The sequence below is a fragment of the Halictus rubicundus genome, chromosome 11 (assembly GCF_050948215.1).
Source record: "Halictus rubicundus isolate RS-2024b chromosome 11, iyHalRubi1_principal, whole genome shotgun sequence".
NCBI classification, from domain to species: Eukaryota; Metazoa; Arthropoda; class Insecta; order Hymenoptera; family Halictidae; genus Halictus; species Halictus rubicundus.
In genome coordinates this window covers 15,542,168-15,560,455 of record NC_135159.1, presented here as the reverse complement: position 1 = coordinate 15,560,455, position 18,288 = coordinate 15,542,168, and the positions used below count along the sequence as shown (strand labels likewise).

Below are 18,288 nucleotides of genomic sequence, written 5' to 3'. Positions count from 1 at the left end.
TGTTCTACTTCCCCGACGAGTGATTGATGCGTTCTGTTTGTCTGAGCAACGGCTGAACTACATGCTCGGAGAATGATTTAACTATCCTACTTGCCTGGCCAGTCCTGATGCCGTTACACTTGGCTGACAAGCGAAAGAGCTGTGCTACTTGTGCGACCAGTGCGTAGACTGTTCTACTTGCCTGACATATAGCCGAGCTAGTCTACTTGCCCGAATAGCGGCTGATCCACGCTGTTTATTTAGATCGCGACCGAGTCTATCTGTCTATCTAGTGACTTAACAATCACTTGTCCGACTAATAACCCGGTTGTCCACTTGCCTGATTAACGAAGGAGACATGCTACTTACTCGGCGGACAAGTAGGCTCATAAATATATTTTAAGACGTGTATTCCATCTAGCAAGACAAGTAGAACGAATTTAGCTAGAGCCAGACAAGTGGAATAAGTTTGACAATGGGCAGACGAGCGAGGAAAGTGCGACAAATCTGACCCGTAAGCGATTCTGATGGCCGCAGCGGATTATGACAATGGTTCCATAGAATTATGGAAATTGATGGCCGTCCATTTCGCGTATCAAGCTCGATTCCGGGGAAGTTTCGGAGACTTGGTCGGTTCACGACGATATCCGGTGTCGAGGTAAGCACACGGTGGTTCGCCGCAGTGCTAAAAGTTGCCGTCGCTGGCTTAGCTAGACAAATAGGTGCGCCGTGGAACCACTGAAAGTCTGCTCGCCGCGCTTTGAACGCGATTGCAATTAATGTTGCCGCTCTAGACGGGCACGGGACACCCGATAACGTAACTCGGTATACTTCTGGGAACCGGGCAGAATAGCGTGTCAGATTTACGGGAACATTTCGTGTACGGTGACGCAATTATCCCCGGGAATATTCTTGGAAGAATTCCGCTCTCTTCGGGGAACATCGACCGGCTCTGTGTACAGGATATTTCATTTATTATGTTACAACGTAGAGAGGCGAGGGAAATTGTTCGACTTGACGGCAAGAAATTCGCGATTTCAGTGTTTAATTATTCCTCTCGCTCCCCTTTTGCATTATAAATTTATTCAAGACAAGAGGCCACGCCCCCTTTCGCGATAAAGTGTTCGAGAACAGCTCTCATGAAGGGCAGTCGACAGATTTTAAAAAATTTTCTAGACGCAACGGGTGAAGGGATTGTTATAAAAAAAAGTAAAAAGATGTTCTTCAACTTTTGCTTAAACGGTAAAAAATATTTACCGAAAGCCAAGGACACAGTCGGTCAAACAATCATTTCAATTACCCCTCCACCCGATCGAACAATAAACAGGAAAAAATTGAAACAAGCGATTAAATCATTTTTATGAACGGAACTACTCATCACCGAGCATCAAAGGGTGGTTTCCCATTGTACCGGGGGAAAGTGGAAATTCTTTAAAAAAAAAGGAACGAAAAAGGACGATCGGTGGAGCGTTCGCAAATTGAGTTCCTTCGCATTGAAGCCCGCCGGGTCCACGAGACGGGCTCCTCTGGGTGGGTTATTTATTTCCCCAGATGTCATCCCCCTCGCGAGGGTGGTAAATCGTAATTGTTCGTCGGCTTAAGCCCGCGCCACAATTTATTATTCGACTGCTTGAATAATAAACCGGGTCCGTCTGGAAATTTCCTGCGCACCCTTCGCGCAATTATTCCCGCCGGGGGTGGCAGCCCCGTCCTCGCCATTGCTGCCAACAATACAGACAAAATTTATGGAAAACGGAGGCTCTCGCGAAGGCCTGTGCTCGTGGTAACCTCGCCGAGATTTTGATGAAAGCTCGCAGCGCGCACCCTTTATCCGTCGGTCCGTCGCTTCGGGGGTGGGAAAACGGTGGTTTGCGTCGTTCAACGCGAATCCAATCTGCGCGTCTCGGCCTGCTGCATCGTCTCGCGAAGAAAATGTAGCGATCAGCCCGCTGAAGAAAATCTGTACGCCGACCGAGGGCGGTAAGGGAGCACAACATCGCTGCTGGGAATTTTTAACTACCCCCGTAGGGTGGATTCGATCTGATTAAATCGAGATGGATGCTGCAATCCGGCGAATTTTGAGGACTGTGCGATCGATGATTGAAAAATAGCAAATGTTTGCATTATTTGCAGCCGGGGAGAGGGGGTAAGAATTAATAAAAGAGTTGTGTTTCGCATGTTTTCTCCCCGACAAGTTATCCTCGAGCCCAGACGATGTTTCAGAGGGAAAGTAGGTCAGCCTGCTCCTCCCATGTTTGATAAGCTTAGAGTCGTCGCTGCGGGGTGGGGGGAGGGGCGGCCAATATGTCCTCAGTTTCTTTTGATCCATCGTTTCTCCACATCTCTTTTTCATAGATCCCGGGGAATTAATTGATCGTCGGAAGAAACCAAGATATCCACTTCAATCAGGATTTATACGTTCCCGAGGAATTGAAGGTTCGCTGCCGTTCTGACAGATCCAGAAACGTCTTTTCACGACGGGAAGATCGATGGGGAACGACTGCCGAGACCCAAGTCAATATTAGGACCAGAGGAACTCGGCCGTCACGGCGTGGATGACATTTCAGCGGACCATTAAAGTTCCCCGAGGTGTGATTAAGGCCTTAAGTCCACAAAGTTTGCGAGCGCAATTTCCGGCGGGTCTGTGCCTCCCCCGTGTCCGATGCGAGCTCGTTTTATTCCGCCGAATCGGAGGACTTGGCGAAAGTATCGGCAAATCATGATCGAGCTCGTTAGAGCACGGATCTCGGAGCAAACACACGCTCCCGATAAGTAATATTGGAACGGTGTTCGGTGCAACTTCGGGAATCTCTGCCTCGCGCGACTCCGATGTCTCTCAGACCTAGTTGAGCCTCGTTGGAAATTCCCCTCAGCCTGAACATTAATCCGAAATTGTATCGTACAGATCCATTATTTTCGCTGGTTTCTAACGTGTACGTAATACGCGTTTCTCGGAGCTAACTAGGACTCGAAAGAAATCCATTATGGCATGTTTGATGTTACGTCGCGGAGCCCGGAATCCGGCATTAAACTAGCTCCGGGAATCAACGACACGTATTTACGTGGCACGGCATAAAGCAAGTCGCGATCGCGCAACGCGACGCCGCCGCAGGACTCGTAAAGTTGGCGTGCTCATGAAAAGCGAAATACGTTTTGTTTCAGTTGGCATTCGACCGGTGCAATATGCATGCATCGCGCGCGTCACGTGGCCGGTTTATTCCGAGGTTTCTTACAACGACGACGACGACGCTCGTTGCCGTCGGCGACGGGGCTCGACGTTATTTCCTGCCATGTCGAGACGGACGCAAATTCTAACGGGACGATATTAACGACAGAAAGATTTATGCTGTGTAGCCGCCATGCTTCTTCATTTGTAGCGTCGTCTTCTTCTCACTGTGGCCGATGCAAAATTCATGGTCCTTTGGCGGTTTCCCGACCGACAGCGACAATATTTTCAAACTCTCTGATGCGTTCAACAAAAGGACCCCAAATAAAACTGTCCAGAGATCGGAGAATAAAATCCAATAGAAAATAGTTCTTGGGTCGCACAATGGACCGGTAGCAAATCGTCTTGAATGATTTCCCTCGAATTTTTCCACCCTCTGAGATCAGCCACGTCGAGCGAGAAGGAAAGAGGGAGAGGGGGGAGGCGAGGGAGAGGGCTGCCAGGCGCGCGAAAGGTGTCTCATTAATGCGAGTTGCGACCACTCGGCGAGCCACAAGTGTTTGAGTTCGCCCCGGCCTCGGAGCGGCTTTACGAGCACAGCCCTGTAATGTCGTGTCCCTGTCCGTGGTCTGCCGCGGCCACTTCTCTTTCGTAAGCCTTCCTTTATCTCCCCGTTCGATCGACCGTCGCCCTTAACTCCTCTCCTCCCCTCCCTCCGTCTGTTTCCATCCCTCTCCTTAGGGACGGGAATCGACGTGCCCTCGTTCCCGTTTGACCCGGCCCATCGAAATTTACCTCTATCGTCTTCGGATCGTTACTTCGCCCCCTCCGCTCAATCGGCCGGGTAAAAGTTCGCTATCTTGATATTCCGCGGAAGCACCCTAAGTCCCTGGGTTTCTTTTAATATCACCCCCGTCGTCGGTTCGCAGACCCTTCGTGCCTGAGACCGCCCTACCGGAACTTCGTATTCGGATAAAGAAGTTATGTTTGTTCGGCGACCCTCTCGGACCCTCTCGAGCTGCCACGTGGAAAAATACAGGGGGAGGTTTCGCGGGGGTTGGAGGGGGTGAGTTTCCGACGTCTGGGAGCGAACACGAGATCGCCAGGCCGGCCAACAAGTTGCCAGCACCGAATCGATAGACACCACCGGCGACTCGTCTAACCTGCCGGGCTCCTCCTTTTTTTCAACCCTTTCCACTCACGGCTGTCACCCCCTCTCTCTCTCTCTCTCTCTCTCTTTCGACCCTCTCCTGCAGTCTCCGGTTTCCTGCGACTCGTCCTCTCCTACACTTTCTCCTCGGCCACCCTCGACCCTTCACTTTGTTCCACCCTCGTCATTCTCCCTCGATCTCCACCACCACCCTCTCCCTCGTAATGCTTTCCACCCCTCTCTGCTTTGCTTGTCCCTCGCCCCTCACCACCAGTCTTCTACCATTTCCGTCGTTTCTACTCTGTTACTTCAGGCCACGAGACACGTCACAGACCTAACCCACAGCCTCGAGGAATCTCGAGTATCCTCCGGGAACCGGCGGTAATTGAGTTCTTTCGCAGTCCTGCCAACCCCCGCGCGCTCTCGCTGTCGCTGCATTCGAAAGCACGCCCACACCAACTGGCGAAAACTCCGCGTGAACCGTCCCTTGGACGGCTTATTGGCTCTCCGACCAACAAGAGCTCGCTGCGAGTTCGTATTCTTGCACGGCGGAACCCTCTCGCGGAAACCGTCGACTCGTACCACTGAATTTGGCGGTCTCGTCGGCTGAGACGACGTTGACTCGCGCTACCAAGTTCGCCGGACTGAAGCTGTTACTACTCAGAAGTTGGTAGGTCTTTCAGTAAGTACTACTCGGATGGTTGGTGTTTACTACTGAATTGATTGAGCTGTACTACTGAAATCGTTGACTAGTTTCACCGAATCCGGTGACGTGTACTATTGAAATCGTTAACTGGTACTACTGAACATGGTGACGTGTACTAGTGAAAGCATTGACTTGTACTACTGGCCTTGTCGACTTACAAACAACGTATTACAAACGCGTTCTTAGATGTACAATTGTAGGAACTGGCAAGGTTGCCCTGAATGCACACAAAATTGAACATTGATTATGTTTAACTTGTTGTAACTTCGTGAAAAAAAAATCGGACGACAAAATCCCGACTTTCGCACCCCTAAATGATTTTTGTCGAAAAAATTTCGAAACAAAATCGTACAGCAATTTTTTTGGTCTGGTTGCAAAGCACGGACTTCAATCTTCAAATCTTCGGTGGTTCAGTTTTCCGAAAAATAATTTTTATTTCCACAGAGCCTCTTGAAATCGTAGACTTGTACTACCTAATCTATTTGTATGTACCACCGAAATGGTGGACTTATACTACTAGAATTTCCAGCTCGAGCATATGCAACATCACCCAGAGATTCCCATTCCACTTACACAAGTCGGACAGGCCATGAATATAGTTATAACGTGGTAACAAGAAAGGAAGTAATATTTCTTGTCGTCTAAACGCTACCACGTCGGCCGTCGATTCAAAGGCAGCCAATTTCTACCGGGGAAATTCATATTTCACTGGGGATGACGCGGTCGGCATGTGGAAAGAGGCGAGGGTACAGGGATTTTCGGCAAAATATTTACAATGTAAATAGCCCGACAGGTTGCTGGTATCGGTTCGACAGGAAATCCTTTGTATAGCGGAGGGTGTACGCCCGGAGGGGGTGGCAGGGGTGGGAGACACCCCCTTCGCTCGATCTGAAAGTTGGTTTTACCGGAGGCGAGCTTTTTGCATATCGCCGGAGCACAGGGTTTCGGTGTGCAACACGCGTGAACGATACGAGGCAGAGAGAATCGGTCCGCACGGTGATAAGGATGATTTATTCGCCGCCGTTACTACTTGCTAATTTTTATTCACAGACTTGCACAAACCCCCAGGGTCCCTTCGATTTTTCCCCTCTCCCCTTCGACGACCGCGATTCTTTTGTTACGTATTTCCTCTTTGACCTTTGTCTTTTCTTTCCAGGGACCTACTTCATCCTGTACGACTTCATCGACTTCTTCGAGAAGGATCAGGCGAGCTACCTGGAGCGGGACAAGTTCCTCGGCATCATCAACACCATCTTCAAGAACATGTCCCAGATCGAACGAGACGCGATCACTTTCCAAGTGAGTCCTGATATCCTTTAAAACCTCGATCACTATTTTTATCTATGTAGGTCGCGTCATCCGTTGATTTGCGCTACTGAACATCGATTTCCACTGCCGAGTCCGTTGACCTGAACTACTCATGCCTTGAACCTATCGAATCGCTTGATTTACACGTCTGCATCAGTTGACTTGTACTACCGATTCCATTGACTTGTACTACTGAATACGTCGAGCTGCGCTACCCGACGTATCGATTCGTACCACTGAAATTTTCAGAAACGAGGTCGGAGAATTTTCGGAGCTGAATTTTGAAAGACAGACGAGGAGTGCAGAGTTTCTATAAGGTTGAAATAATTTTTCATTCGCGTCAGGTGACTGAAGATCATCCCTGGCAGTCGAGCAATTGTAGGAACGCCGCGCCTCGCGTGTCACCGGTGAATTTGCTCGCACGGCCGCCCAAAGTGCTACAGTTTGTCACTCCGCTCTCAGAAACGAGCTCAGACAGTCGATATTCCGCTCACGTTGCCCTGAGACACATCCGCCGCCGGATGAGTAGTATAAGACGCACGCTGCAGTAGTAATGGACCGCGCAGAGTCAGGCCAAGTCGTAGCTCGCGAGACAGTGGTAATGGAAGTCGAGAGTCAGACACGGAACTCGAGTAATCCGTTCGCGTTATTACATCGGGCCCTAGGATTTTCCTAACGGCGAACTCTCGTCAAATCGAGTTTTCCAGCAATTTAAAAAAACTCTCCCTACGGTGCTCTGCCAATTGTTTTTATAAGGAACAACCAGTTCCTCTCTGCAACTTTCATAAAAACATTTTTAAGATCTCAGAAAAGTCTCGGTATTGAGATCGCTGTAACATGAGGAAGAAAAATTAGAGGGGAAATCCCTTGACACGTCAAATACTATTACTGTTATTATTTCCTCAATTTTTTGTGAATTCTAATGTTTCGTGGGGATGGGAAACGAATGCCATTGTCCCCGGTGAATGATCTATTCCGAAAGACGAACCAGTCCCTCAGATTAGATTTTCCGCTCGCGCAGGAACGAACCCGCTTGCCCTGGTGCGGGGGTGGGTTATCACGACGTATCAAGGGTGTATCGCGAGGGAATGAAGAATATTGGCAAGATTCGTAGAGTAAATATGTTAGGTCATTTTGGGGCTCGGGGTAGGGCCGAGGTAATTTCGTCTCGGGGCTTCGGGTAAAAGTCACCCCCACGCCCTTTCACCCGCGTTAATACTGGAGGCAGAATGGCGGGCTGCGATAGCCGGGAAACACGTCAGAGACTCCGATAGTGTTGCACACGCCAATCCGGTGCATGCATGTGTAGCCCACCCGCCCCCAAACGGCACTTTAAAGTGGTCCTCTTCGTTTTCACGAAACGAAGTTTTCCTCGAAATTCCCTATAAAACACTTTCAACCCCGTCGTTGGTAAAATTGAACGGTTTTTCGAGGCGAAAGGGTCCTGCGGGACAATGCCTCTCCCGGGGGCGCAAGGGGGGCAGACACTCTTCCGAAAAACATAGCCGGCCATCCCGCGAAAATTAACTTACCACCACCCTCAGACCAACCCCTTGATCTTCACCTTTTGCCGGGCAACGCCGACGCGGTTAGAGAGGACTCGAAACCGTCGGACCGGTTAATCGAATTTTTAATCGCGCATTGTCACCGATTTTCCGTGATGGTGCGGGGGTGGAACACCCCCGGGGAAATTTCGAAACGGTAAACGGTGCCGCGCAGCCAGTCCACTGGGCGCCGTAAATATCTCGCGGCCGGATTATTCGGTATTTCAATTGCGCACCCCTAAAACAATTCACCCTCTGAGATTTCGTTAACCACCCTTTACGCTAGCATTAACCACTCGAACGTTCCAAGTACGATGACGCTGTACACAAAATATCAAACATTAAAGAAGCGGAACTTTCTACAGGGTGTTCCACAAATAATCACCCATCGAAATACCATACACGTGAACCGGAATCGAACCGAAAGTTGTCGAAAGCGTGGGTTACGTCAACAAGCAAAATCGGATGACGGGAATCAACAGTTCCAGGTCATGTTAGGGCTGCGCCGTTAATTCCAGTTCCGTGGGTTCCGCTGTTATCCACGTCAGCGATTAGAAACGGGGGTGGCGGAGGTGCGCGGGCGTGTTCGATCGCGATAAAAACCGGTGGCCGGTTTTCCAGTGTCAGGGGAAAAAGGGAGGCTTTTCCACAGGTGGCAGGCGAGAGCCGGCCAGACCGCGGCGAAGATAAAAGGGAACGACGAAAATTGATTTCCGACAAGGTAGCCGCATTTACATAGATCCCCTCGCCCCTCCAACCCCTAGGACCTCCCGCTGACACCCCTTCACGAGGAAATCGTGTTCTCGATGCATCCGAGCCCGAGCACGAGCACGATTTCCATCCCCCCGGGATCGACTTTTGTCGGACGCTTTCACGCGCACCGATGCACCAAAAACTCGCTGAGACAGTCGTCGCCGACAGAATTTCGTTGAACGGAAACCTCGTTGCGTCGCGCACCACCCGGAATGCTCGCCCGAACGCCCCCGAAGAACCTTTCCTCTCGCGAACTCGCGAGACACGCTCGCGGAAAATCGATTTGCATTGTTCGCCGCGTGTAACTTCCCATTTATTTGTTCGGTCAGTGTACTTTCCAACTGATACCTCGCCGGCCGACGGGAAACGAGTTCACCCATGCGTCGACCCCCCGAGTATCGCCAGGTTGTAACTAGAGTGCGGATCTTTGCGCTAGTTTCGTCTTCTCGCAAACTGTTTTCGTAAAAATTGTAACAAAATAATTAGAACATATTAATGTAAATTTATTCGAATATCTACAGTTGCCGTTTGAGCCCCGGAGGGAAATAATTACTAAATCTGGGGGTGAAGAATTGACTGTGTTTAACTTATTGTAAAAAATCGGAGGGCAGTGTACCTTGGCTCACAAAAATTTTTTCGAGGAAAAATACCTCGTTCCTGTGAAAGCGGAGGCTTCGCCCTTTAGAATAGGCGAAGGTACACTGCCCGCCGATTTTTTTTTGTGCAAAGTTACAGTAAGTCGAACGTCGCCAATTCCTCAAAGACGTGTCAGTGTATTATTATAAATAATACCGGAAAAGTTCTGTGCCGTGCAGGCTCCGGGAAAATCGAAGAAGGAAAGAGTTCACCCTCGAGAATGGTTTCCCACGGGGGGCGGCCAGGGTCGAGGGTCGAGGGTTGAAAGTCGAGGGTAGAGGGTCGGTCGGAAGTCACCCCGCTCCCTCGAACAAACAGAGGTTGTAACCACGCGAGAGGGTCGCGTCCAGGACAGGGAGGAGGTCGTTGATAATCAATATCGTTGTGTACACGGTTAATGCCGCCTCAAAGACACCCCTTGTTCGACGGGGAGGTGGCCGCTAATTATTTTCCCATCGGCGACACGACACGGCAAAGTCGGAGATCAGTTAGTGTAAAACCGGCGGCAACGGTGTCCATTTAATTAACAAACACTGAAAGGGCTGGTTGGTGGTGAATTGGAAATTATCACGTTAGAATTCGAAAACTCACCCTCAGAACGTAATAAAGGTAAAAAGCATCCCAAAAACCCATGCGCTGAAAGGCTTACTGCAAAATGCACACGATACGAGCATTCTAATATCATATTATACGTACGAAAATTTTCAGCACACTTCCTCCATAAATAATGGAGTTAAAAATTCTCGAAACGGTAAGCAGAGAAGGTCAACCAATAGTGCCAGTTTAAAAATCGGATTAATTCTATTGTCTCCGGATCGGGGCGTGCTGGTTTTAGGCGAAAAGTTCACGCGAGCATCGGTTAACGTTCTCGAATCATTTTTCCTAGCGTAACATAATTTCCCATGCCCCCGTGGGGGTGCAACTTCGCTTTGCTAACATCCTGCTCTGCAAATAGGGGTGGGTCAAGGACTTGGGCAGCTGCTCGCTCATTCCGACGCAAATTCTACGTGCGTTTCACCCCTGTTCCACTCGGTCCGCGTATTTCGATACCCGTGTCCCCACTTTTCAGGGGTTGGAAAAAATATTTTCGGAATGTGGAATGTGGGTCAAACATTTTGATACTTCGTCGAGTCGCTCGTTTGTCCTCTCGTCGATTTTAATGACGACGAGATTAAAGCTCCAGCGATTCGAATGTGTGCAACCTACTACCCTCCGAGGCGTTTGAAAATTCTCCGATTTCATCCCCCTCGATCGAAACGTCAGGTTTCGGGAGTTCGTTCGCCAAGCAATCCCGGTCGATCATGCATATTCAAATATTTGTCTGGGCGTGCTCGGTAAATACGGGATCCGTGGAAATGACGTTTCCAATGTCGCGGAGAAAATCGGATGCAGCCCGCGTAAATATGGATGCACGGTTACTTCCAGGGGATGCAACCGGCTGGGCCTCCAGCTGTCCCCTTCCGACGCAACCCCCCTTCGCGAGGTCACACAACAGGCATGAATATTCAGCCGTTCATTACTTCAAATCCCCGGGAAACGAACCCTTCGATCAAAGGGGGTGGAAATGGGTCACGTAACAGACCGATGCATCTCTTTGTCACCGGTGCTTGCTAATCACCTCGACGAAGATGCATCGAGCCCCAAGATCCACGTCCCATGACAGGACCAACGAAAAACCTACCTGAGTGACACCAGTGTCTGACTAATGCTCGACCTTACTACTTGTACTTTCTAATTTTGTTAACATACATCGAGCTGTCGTATCGCACGCCTTCGAAATACTTCAGCACACAGCACGGTCATTATCGGTATCATCGATTTACCGTAAGTAGTAACATCAAGCACTAATCGGACAGGCTAAACGAAAGTTTGACTTAGTTTGCGTCGAGTTCAAGAAAATTTTATTCGAGACTTGCTGTTCAGTTTTTCATGCAGAATCGTCTCCAATGTAGTTTAACCGTTACACATAAAGGATTGTTTAACATTTTTGAGTTGAAAAATTTGCAGAAGTACTTCCCTAAAGAACAGTGGGTTTAGAATGTGTGATAAGAGGATGATTCTATAGTTTCCAAGGAGGGGAACGGTTTCATGACAGCAGCAGTCAAAAATAATTGCACAGGGATGTTCGACGCGCCCCATATCCACGCCTTCTGCTCCCAGCTATCGAAAATACGTGCCCGGAAAGTATTCCAGGAACGTCACGAGGCAAGCTTTCCGCTCCCGAGCATCCGGAATAAGAAACGACGACGATCTTCTCACCCCCGCCCCCTTTATGCTCGGCTGTATTCCTGGGGAAAATTCACTGAAGATCTGGTGAAAAATTAAACGCTTACGTCCCGGAGGCAAATTTCTGCTTTTCAGGTGTATCGGCCTTTCACCGGAGCGTTTCTTCGTTATTCTCGGTGCGAACGACATTGCGGTCTTCGTGGCACGCTTTCGAGGCTCTTCTCAAGGTCACGGAAATCTCTCCAATGAGAAAAAATCAGATCACCTTGGCGCATTGTAACCACCGATTTTTTCAACGGTCTGTAGAAATATTTTAAAAATGGTCAAGTCAATATTCTACCGGAAACGGCGGCGTAAAAAGCGAACAGGTGTCCGTGGCGTATTTTTCGGAACGAACCGCTTAGGCTCGCGAACAGTTTCACCCGGGGATTGTTATTTTACGTGTTTGAAATTGCAGTCGAGACGGTCTCAAAGAACGTTGGTTCGAGGCAACGCGGGCTGTCCAGATCTTTTCGAAACGTAACGGACGATACGCCGGGCGTTTCATGCGCGTTATCTCGACACAAAGGAGGCACGAAAGCGGAAGGGAAGGCCGCGCTCGCTGTGGGATGCCTGCATAATTAAAAAGAAGCACCTGGCCGCGTGGCGTACTCCGAGCGCTGGCATTTTCTCGACGCGATCGAAGCTCGCGACTATGTCTTGCTGTTCTGCGGCTACAATCTTTTAAGCGTTATCAGACTTTCTTATCATTAACTCTATTCCCACCGTCGAAAAGCGAAAAATATACCAGGTGACCTATAATTGGTGCCCGGAAGACGAAACTCGTGGTGTCTGACCGCGATCGACCTTTTCTACTGAGAATAAGATCCACTGCATCGTTAATTCGAAACCGAAGAAATTGAATATAACTAAAATCATTTACAAAAAAACTGTTCTAATTTAAGCTAAAAATATTAAGTGTCATTTCACTTTTAAATTAAAAATATTGTTTTTGCGAACAGCAATGGTGTAAAAATATTGAACGTGTTATCTCGCGCGTTCTAAAATGTTTTACGTTACATGAAATTGGGTGAAGAAACATTTCCAAAACGAAAAACGCGGCAAACTCGATTCCGTGCTGCAAAATGGAGTCTAAATGGGCACGCACGAGCGGGACACTGCAGCGAAGGACGCGGATTCCGCTCGCGCGTGATAAATTTCACACTGGAACCTCGAATGCATGGCGACCGTGTGCCACGGCTTCTGTTCTGCATTTAATTATCACTAATTTAGGCCATACTCGCGCGCACCGGGTCTCGATAATTCATCACGTACCGGGTGACTTTTCTGCAGCGACTGGCTCGACTTTTTATTCGGCCGATATGCCGCCGGACGACGCGACGGTCATTTCAATCATTCACGGACATATTGGACAGGATGTCCGCTTAAAAAATTCAGAGAATCTGACCTGAAGATGGCGGGGGGAGGGACGACGATCGATCTTGGCCGAGCGTTTCAGGTTATCCGCGAACGCGTGTTCATAATTACCGACCCAGATCTCCGATAACTCCGGTTTTAGGGTAATTATAAATTTTCCCGCAGTCTTATCTCCGCCGCCTCTGCCTTACCGACCGAGCGGGCGCTCGAGCCGATCTGGCGCCATCTTGGCTATCCCATGGAGGCCGCCATGACAGATTTTACCTGCTCATGTCTCATAAGTCTTTTGCCACTTCTTGTTTATTAATCTAATTTCTTTCTTTAGCTACATCGGCCAAAGAAATTAAAGTTAAGTGAATGACAATGGTTTTCCCTATGGGGCGGAGCTACGCCCCCATAATCTTTTAAAGAGCCTTGCTTATGTTTTCAATAATTTTACATACGATTAACAAGAGGGGTGGTTGCCATCAACAAGGTTCGTTAACCACTCGAAGAAGTTAATTTATTTCAGCAGCCAGACTGGAGGGGTGGGGGGTGGAACGTTGCGTACAGGTGAAAAGAATAGTGTGCACGGGTGTCCGTGGCCGTAACACGGGGAACCAGACGGCATGCGGGATGTGCTGGTCGCGTTCCCCGCTTGATATTAATGGTCCTCGGTTATCGAGCCAGTAAATCAAGCCGTGCGGTTACGCGGTAGTCTCGATAAGTGGCCACCCCTTAAATCTACCTCGTGGAGTCGCGAGAACCGACCCGTTTACCACCCCCTCCCCTCCCCCCAAGAACTTTGATATTCTCTCTCGTGCCTGTCCGCTTTTTCACGTTTTTTTTACGCTCAGACCCGCGCCATGCTTCTCGCTGGACACTTAGCACGTGCACCATAACCTCTTCGGGGAATAATTTGCTAAAAATGGACGGAGATAAATTTCGTTTGTCGTTAAGCCTGCCTCGTATACCTTGGACAGATAAGATTTAATCTGAAATGAGGTAGAAAACAGTATTTAAAAATATCTTGGCGTTTAACCTTGAATAACCTTGAGGAACTCGATATCTCCATATTTGTTTAAGTTTAAGGTTCACAGCGTGGAAGAATCTGAGGATCATGAAAAAATTGTCGCGGGTCACGGAATTACCGACAGATGCCAGTGACGACATTACCGACAGTATCGATCTACCTTATTGATGTAGCAATCGGCGCCATATTGATCCGAGGTGTCATAGCCGAGGGTTGGACGCCTGAGCTGAGGACGAAAAGCGGCGCGAGGAATTGGAGCGTTAAAACGGCCGCATATTTCAATTGAACGGACCAGCCCGTCCGCTAAACAAGATAATCACGTTGCACGAAGGGACCGGTATCGATTCCCCACGGTTGTCGTTTACGGTCGTACCGTAAATTACTGGTAAATACGGGCCGGTCTCCTGAAACACTGGCCGACACTCGTAATAGCTGTTACCGCGTGCTTAAGGGCGGTGATAGCGTCGAAGAAAACGACGGCCGGCCATATTGAGCACCAATCCCTGCTGCATCAATATTGTCCTCAGCTTTTGCGTCAGCACAACAACTCACGTGCACGTCAATTTTTCTTGAAAAAATGTTCGAACCCGTGCTAGGTCCAAGTTAGATTCGAATTAAATTTGGAGAGACAGTTTCAGCACGATGGACGAATTTGTGAATATCGGGGGTGGGGGTGGGGGTGGGGGGAAGGGACGGTGGCTAATCCTGGCGAAACAGGGGCCGACCTATATTTGATAGAAATAGATACGCTAAACAGTGGCCGGGAGGAGGCTGTTGAAGGAGTCCTTTCTCCTGAAGTAGGTCAAGCGAAGAAAGAACACGAGTAGAGCCGAATAGAAGACGCCGGATCTTTTCTTCTCGAGCGGTCACACGGCCTGTCAGGACCGCTGTGCTCCGACGACGACGAAGACGACGTCGCCGCCTCGACGGTCCCGAGGTGTTCCAGAGATCGCTCGGCCGAGATAGGGATTATTTAAACAAAAATCTGCTCGGCATTGTCTCTCTCTCTGCCCTAGCCCCGCCCCTTTCTTCCGCTTTTGTCCCGCGACACCGGTTCTCCCTCAACGCGGAACAACGATCGCCTCGGAAACAATCTTTCGCGGGGTGGGAAAAATAGTGTGCAGTTTCTTTCACGGGAACGAAAAGGAGCTTCGAGAAGTTCGACGGTGCCGCAACTTTCGTCGTAAACGGCGAGGCCAAATTTTCCGCAGGTGCCGGCCGTATGTTCGCATTTTTATACAGGGCGATTCAAAACACAGTCCGGGCTCTAAAAGGGAACGTAAATGGAGAATTTAGGGCCGCGATGGCCGCCGTTTTCTCGTTTCGGGTTTTTCCGCGTCGTAAAATACACTGGAGAATTTATTCTCGCGCGTACAGGGCGATTCAAAATGGAGGATACAGGCCGTAGGAATAAATTAAACGTAGAGTTGACGACCACGGTGCTCTTGGCTTCTTCTTCTTTTGTTCTTGCTCAACGCAAAATATACTGAAGCACTTGTCTCCAATTCTATAGGGCGTTTCAAAATACAGTTTGCAGGGATATAGGGCGTTTAAAAAAAATACAGTTCCCAGAGACACAATAAATGAAATCCTGTAATACGTCAGAATATCTGTTCTTGCTTATACAGGGTGATTAAATTCCAAAATTTTGTGTCCCGGGGGGAAGTAGATTGTGGATCACAGAGTTATGGTTATCTTTCTAGGGTAAAACCAGTGGGAAAAAATAGGTTCTCCGATTATGTAACGACGTGTACACGCACCCAGGTGTGTCCCTCGGTCTCTCGCCCTCGATCGACGATCGACTGGCAAGATTTCGTGGATGTGTGCCCGCGAAGTTACGCGTCTCATGGATTTTCGAAAACGTGACGTTATCGTCGCGACTTCAGTTTAATTACAGGGCCGTTAATTTCGCGGTCCCCGATAACGGAATTTATCGCCGGTGCCCATCGACTGCGATTTCACAGTTCATCATGCTTCCCGGCATGCGATCCACAGGGTGTACAAAAACGTTCCACTCTCAAACATTATCATCAACCCCTCGAAATTCAAAAAAATATTCAACTTACTTGATTATTAAGTGGTCCAGTGGTTTCTTTGCAGAAAATTACAAATTCCTATCGAGTTCTATCGAAAAATGTGTAATTCAATTTGGAAGGGAATTTAAAGGATTACGTCTGTCAGGTGGCGTGCCTGTTGGGGGTAGTTAAGTTCTGCTGAAACGGTGTCTTGAACACCCAGTGCGTGGGCGAGACTTGCAAAGAAACGGAATCGAACCGGCAACGTTTCGGCTACCCGATAGACCCGATAGAGCCGGCAGCCTCGACTATCCGGTTCGAAAAGTTATCGCGAACTTTTAATAGCCAATTCCGATCTTTGGTTGATATTCGCGGAAGAATCCCGGCCGACGGCAGCCGACGCCTCGTCGGCAGAGCTCCGTCGACGTGGTGACGCAAGCACCACCGCGGGCATGCGTCCGGAAGGAGAAACAGAACGGCAAAGAGAGAGAGAGAGAGAGAGAGAGAGAGAGAGAGAGAGAGAGAGAGAGTGGAAGAGAGGGAAGGAGAGAAGGAGAGGAGAACGCAGAGAGAGAGTCGAGCGAGCCTGGAATACCATTCCTCCGCTGCTGCTACAATGGATTTATGTAGATCAACCTTCGATTAGGTTTCCTTTTGATACTCCGTCTGCTCTCGCGAGAAAGGCGCAGTTCGTGGAATAAATGCAGGCCGCTTCAAAATTAAATGATCGAACTCGAGAGATGCAGTATTGCCGGAGGAGCTCTTTGCTGGAATTTTGAGACGAGCTCCGGATTCGGTTATTGTTCCACGATAGCTGTAATACGTTCAGCGATGCATTTAACAGTGAGCTTTCGCGGTGATAAGGTCGGGGATGATTTATTCGACTTTTTTGGCAACGAGGGACCATAAATGTTCTCGCGAGTGGATGTAAATTGATCGGGCAAGAAATTGCAGAGGGGTCGTGCGGGGTTAGACGCGTACTCGAGCCGCGGAATGCCTCGACGGCGAGTTAAGTCGATAAGCTAACCGCGTGGCTGAATTTAAAGCACAGCTTGCGGTAGTTACGGCGAGGTTCAACGCATGAGAATTGCCTGTCACGTATAATTACAGGGCCGATCGAGAATCAGATTTACCGGTCGGCCGCGATCATCGACGAGAATCCGGGTCACACCAAATAAACTTCTCCTGATATCACCCTAAAATTAGCGACACGTGCTATCCACTCGATGACGGTGCAATTTCCCTAAATTAAATAGGAAACCGTCGGTAAATCCGGTTTCAATAGTTCTCGATGTTTCACGTGACGTAACTCCGTGAAAAAAAATCCTATCGCGAGTAATCTAGGCTCATTGTACAGCGCAAAGCCCCCGCTTTAACATACCTGAAGTACTTTTTATGAAAAAATTTTTTCCATTCGATGGTGAGGAGAAATGTACAAATGATCGATTTTTATCATTTTTCAAATTCAGATGCTTCTGTGCAGCTCAAAAAATTATTTAGCAAACCGAAACCAATGCGAGGTTATAGAGTGTAGTCTACGATTTCCAACGAGTTCAAAGAAATTGTTGTACAATTTTCCGGTGCCATTTTATCGCACTTTCAGTGAAAAGTGAACCATCTCAGCATAGTAGTCGCTAATAAGGCTAGGGTCATTTCACCATGAGGTTCATTTTTCATTCAGGGTGCGATAAAATGGCAACAAAAAATCGCACGGCAATTTTTTTGGACTCGTTGGAAAGCGGAGACTTCACTCTTCACGCCAACGGTAGCTCGAATCCCCAAGAAATTTTTTGAGTTGCACAGACACACATAAATTTAAAGATTTGTCAAAAATTGACTATCTCCGCTTTTATACTCACCTTCGGGTACAACAATTTTTTTGGACAAAAACAGTTCAGAGCTGCGAAAGCGAAGGCTTCGCGCTCTAGCACGAGCCAAAGTGGACTGCTCACCGATTTTTTCTCGCGGAGTTATAACCGGATAAAAAACGACAATTTTTCACCTTAGATTTCGTGATCTATTTTCCGAGGATCCGTGAGATTTCTGCTCGGGCAAAAAATTCCTTATGTTATTCCGGCCACTTGAAAGTAAAAGTGCGCGAGCCTTTTCAAGCTGGAAGTGGATTCATCGAGAGGATTTTCGTCCGGGGGAAAAAAGCTCGTGGCTGAGAGAGGGTTTCCGAAGTTGACACGGAGCGCAGCTGCCTCGCAGCTCCGAGACCGGTACGAATTTGTCGTCAGAGGCGAGGAAAGTTGTTTAATTTCCTAGCGGAACGCGCGCCACGCTGAATTATCCACGGCAGCTTTGATGTCGAGGCTTTCGAAAGCACCGTGAGCGCCGGCGACGCTCTTTCGTTGCACGCTTCAAGCCTACGCTT

At 48.8% G+C, this 18,288-nt stretch overlaps 1 protein-coding gene across 1 annotated transcript in view; it reads left to right on the top strand.

Annotated features, from left to right (window-relative positions):
• The window catches only part of Ache-2 (acetylcholinesterase 2), a 90,785-nt gene that overhangs the window by 49,441 nt on the left and 23,056 nt on the right, over window positions 1–18,288 (top strand). Inside the window, exon 2 of the mRNA XM_076796285.1 lies at window positions 6,158–6,300. Coding sequence (XP_076652400.1) covers window positions 6,158–6,300 — 143 coding nt within the window. The remainder of the gene's footprint in view (window positions 1–6,157; window positions 6,301–18,288) is intronic.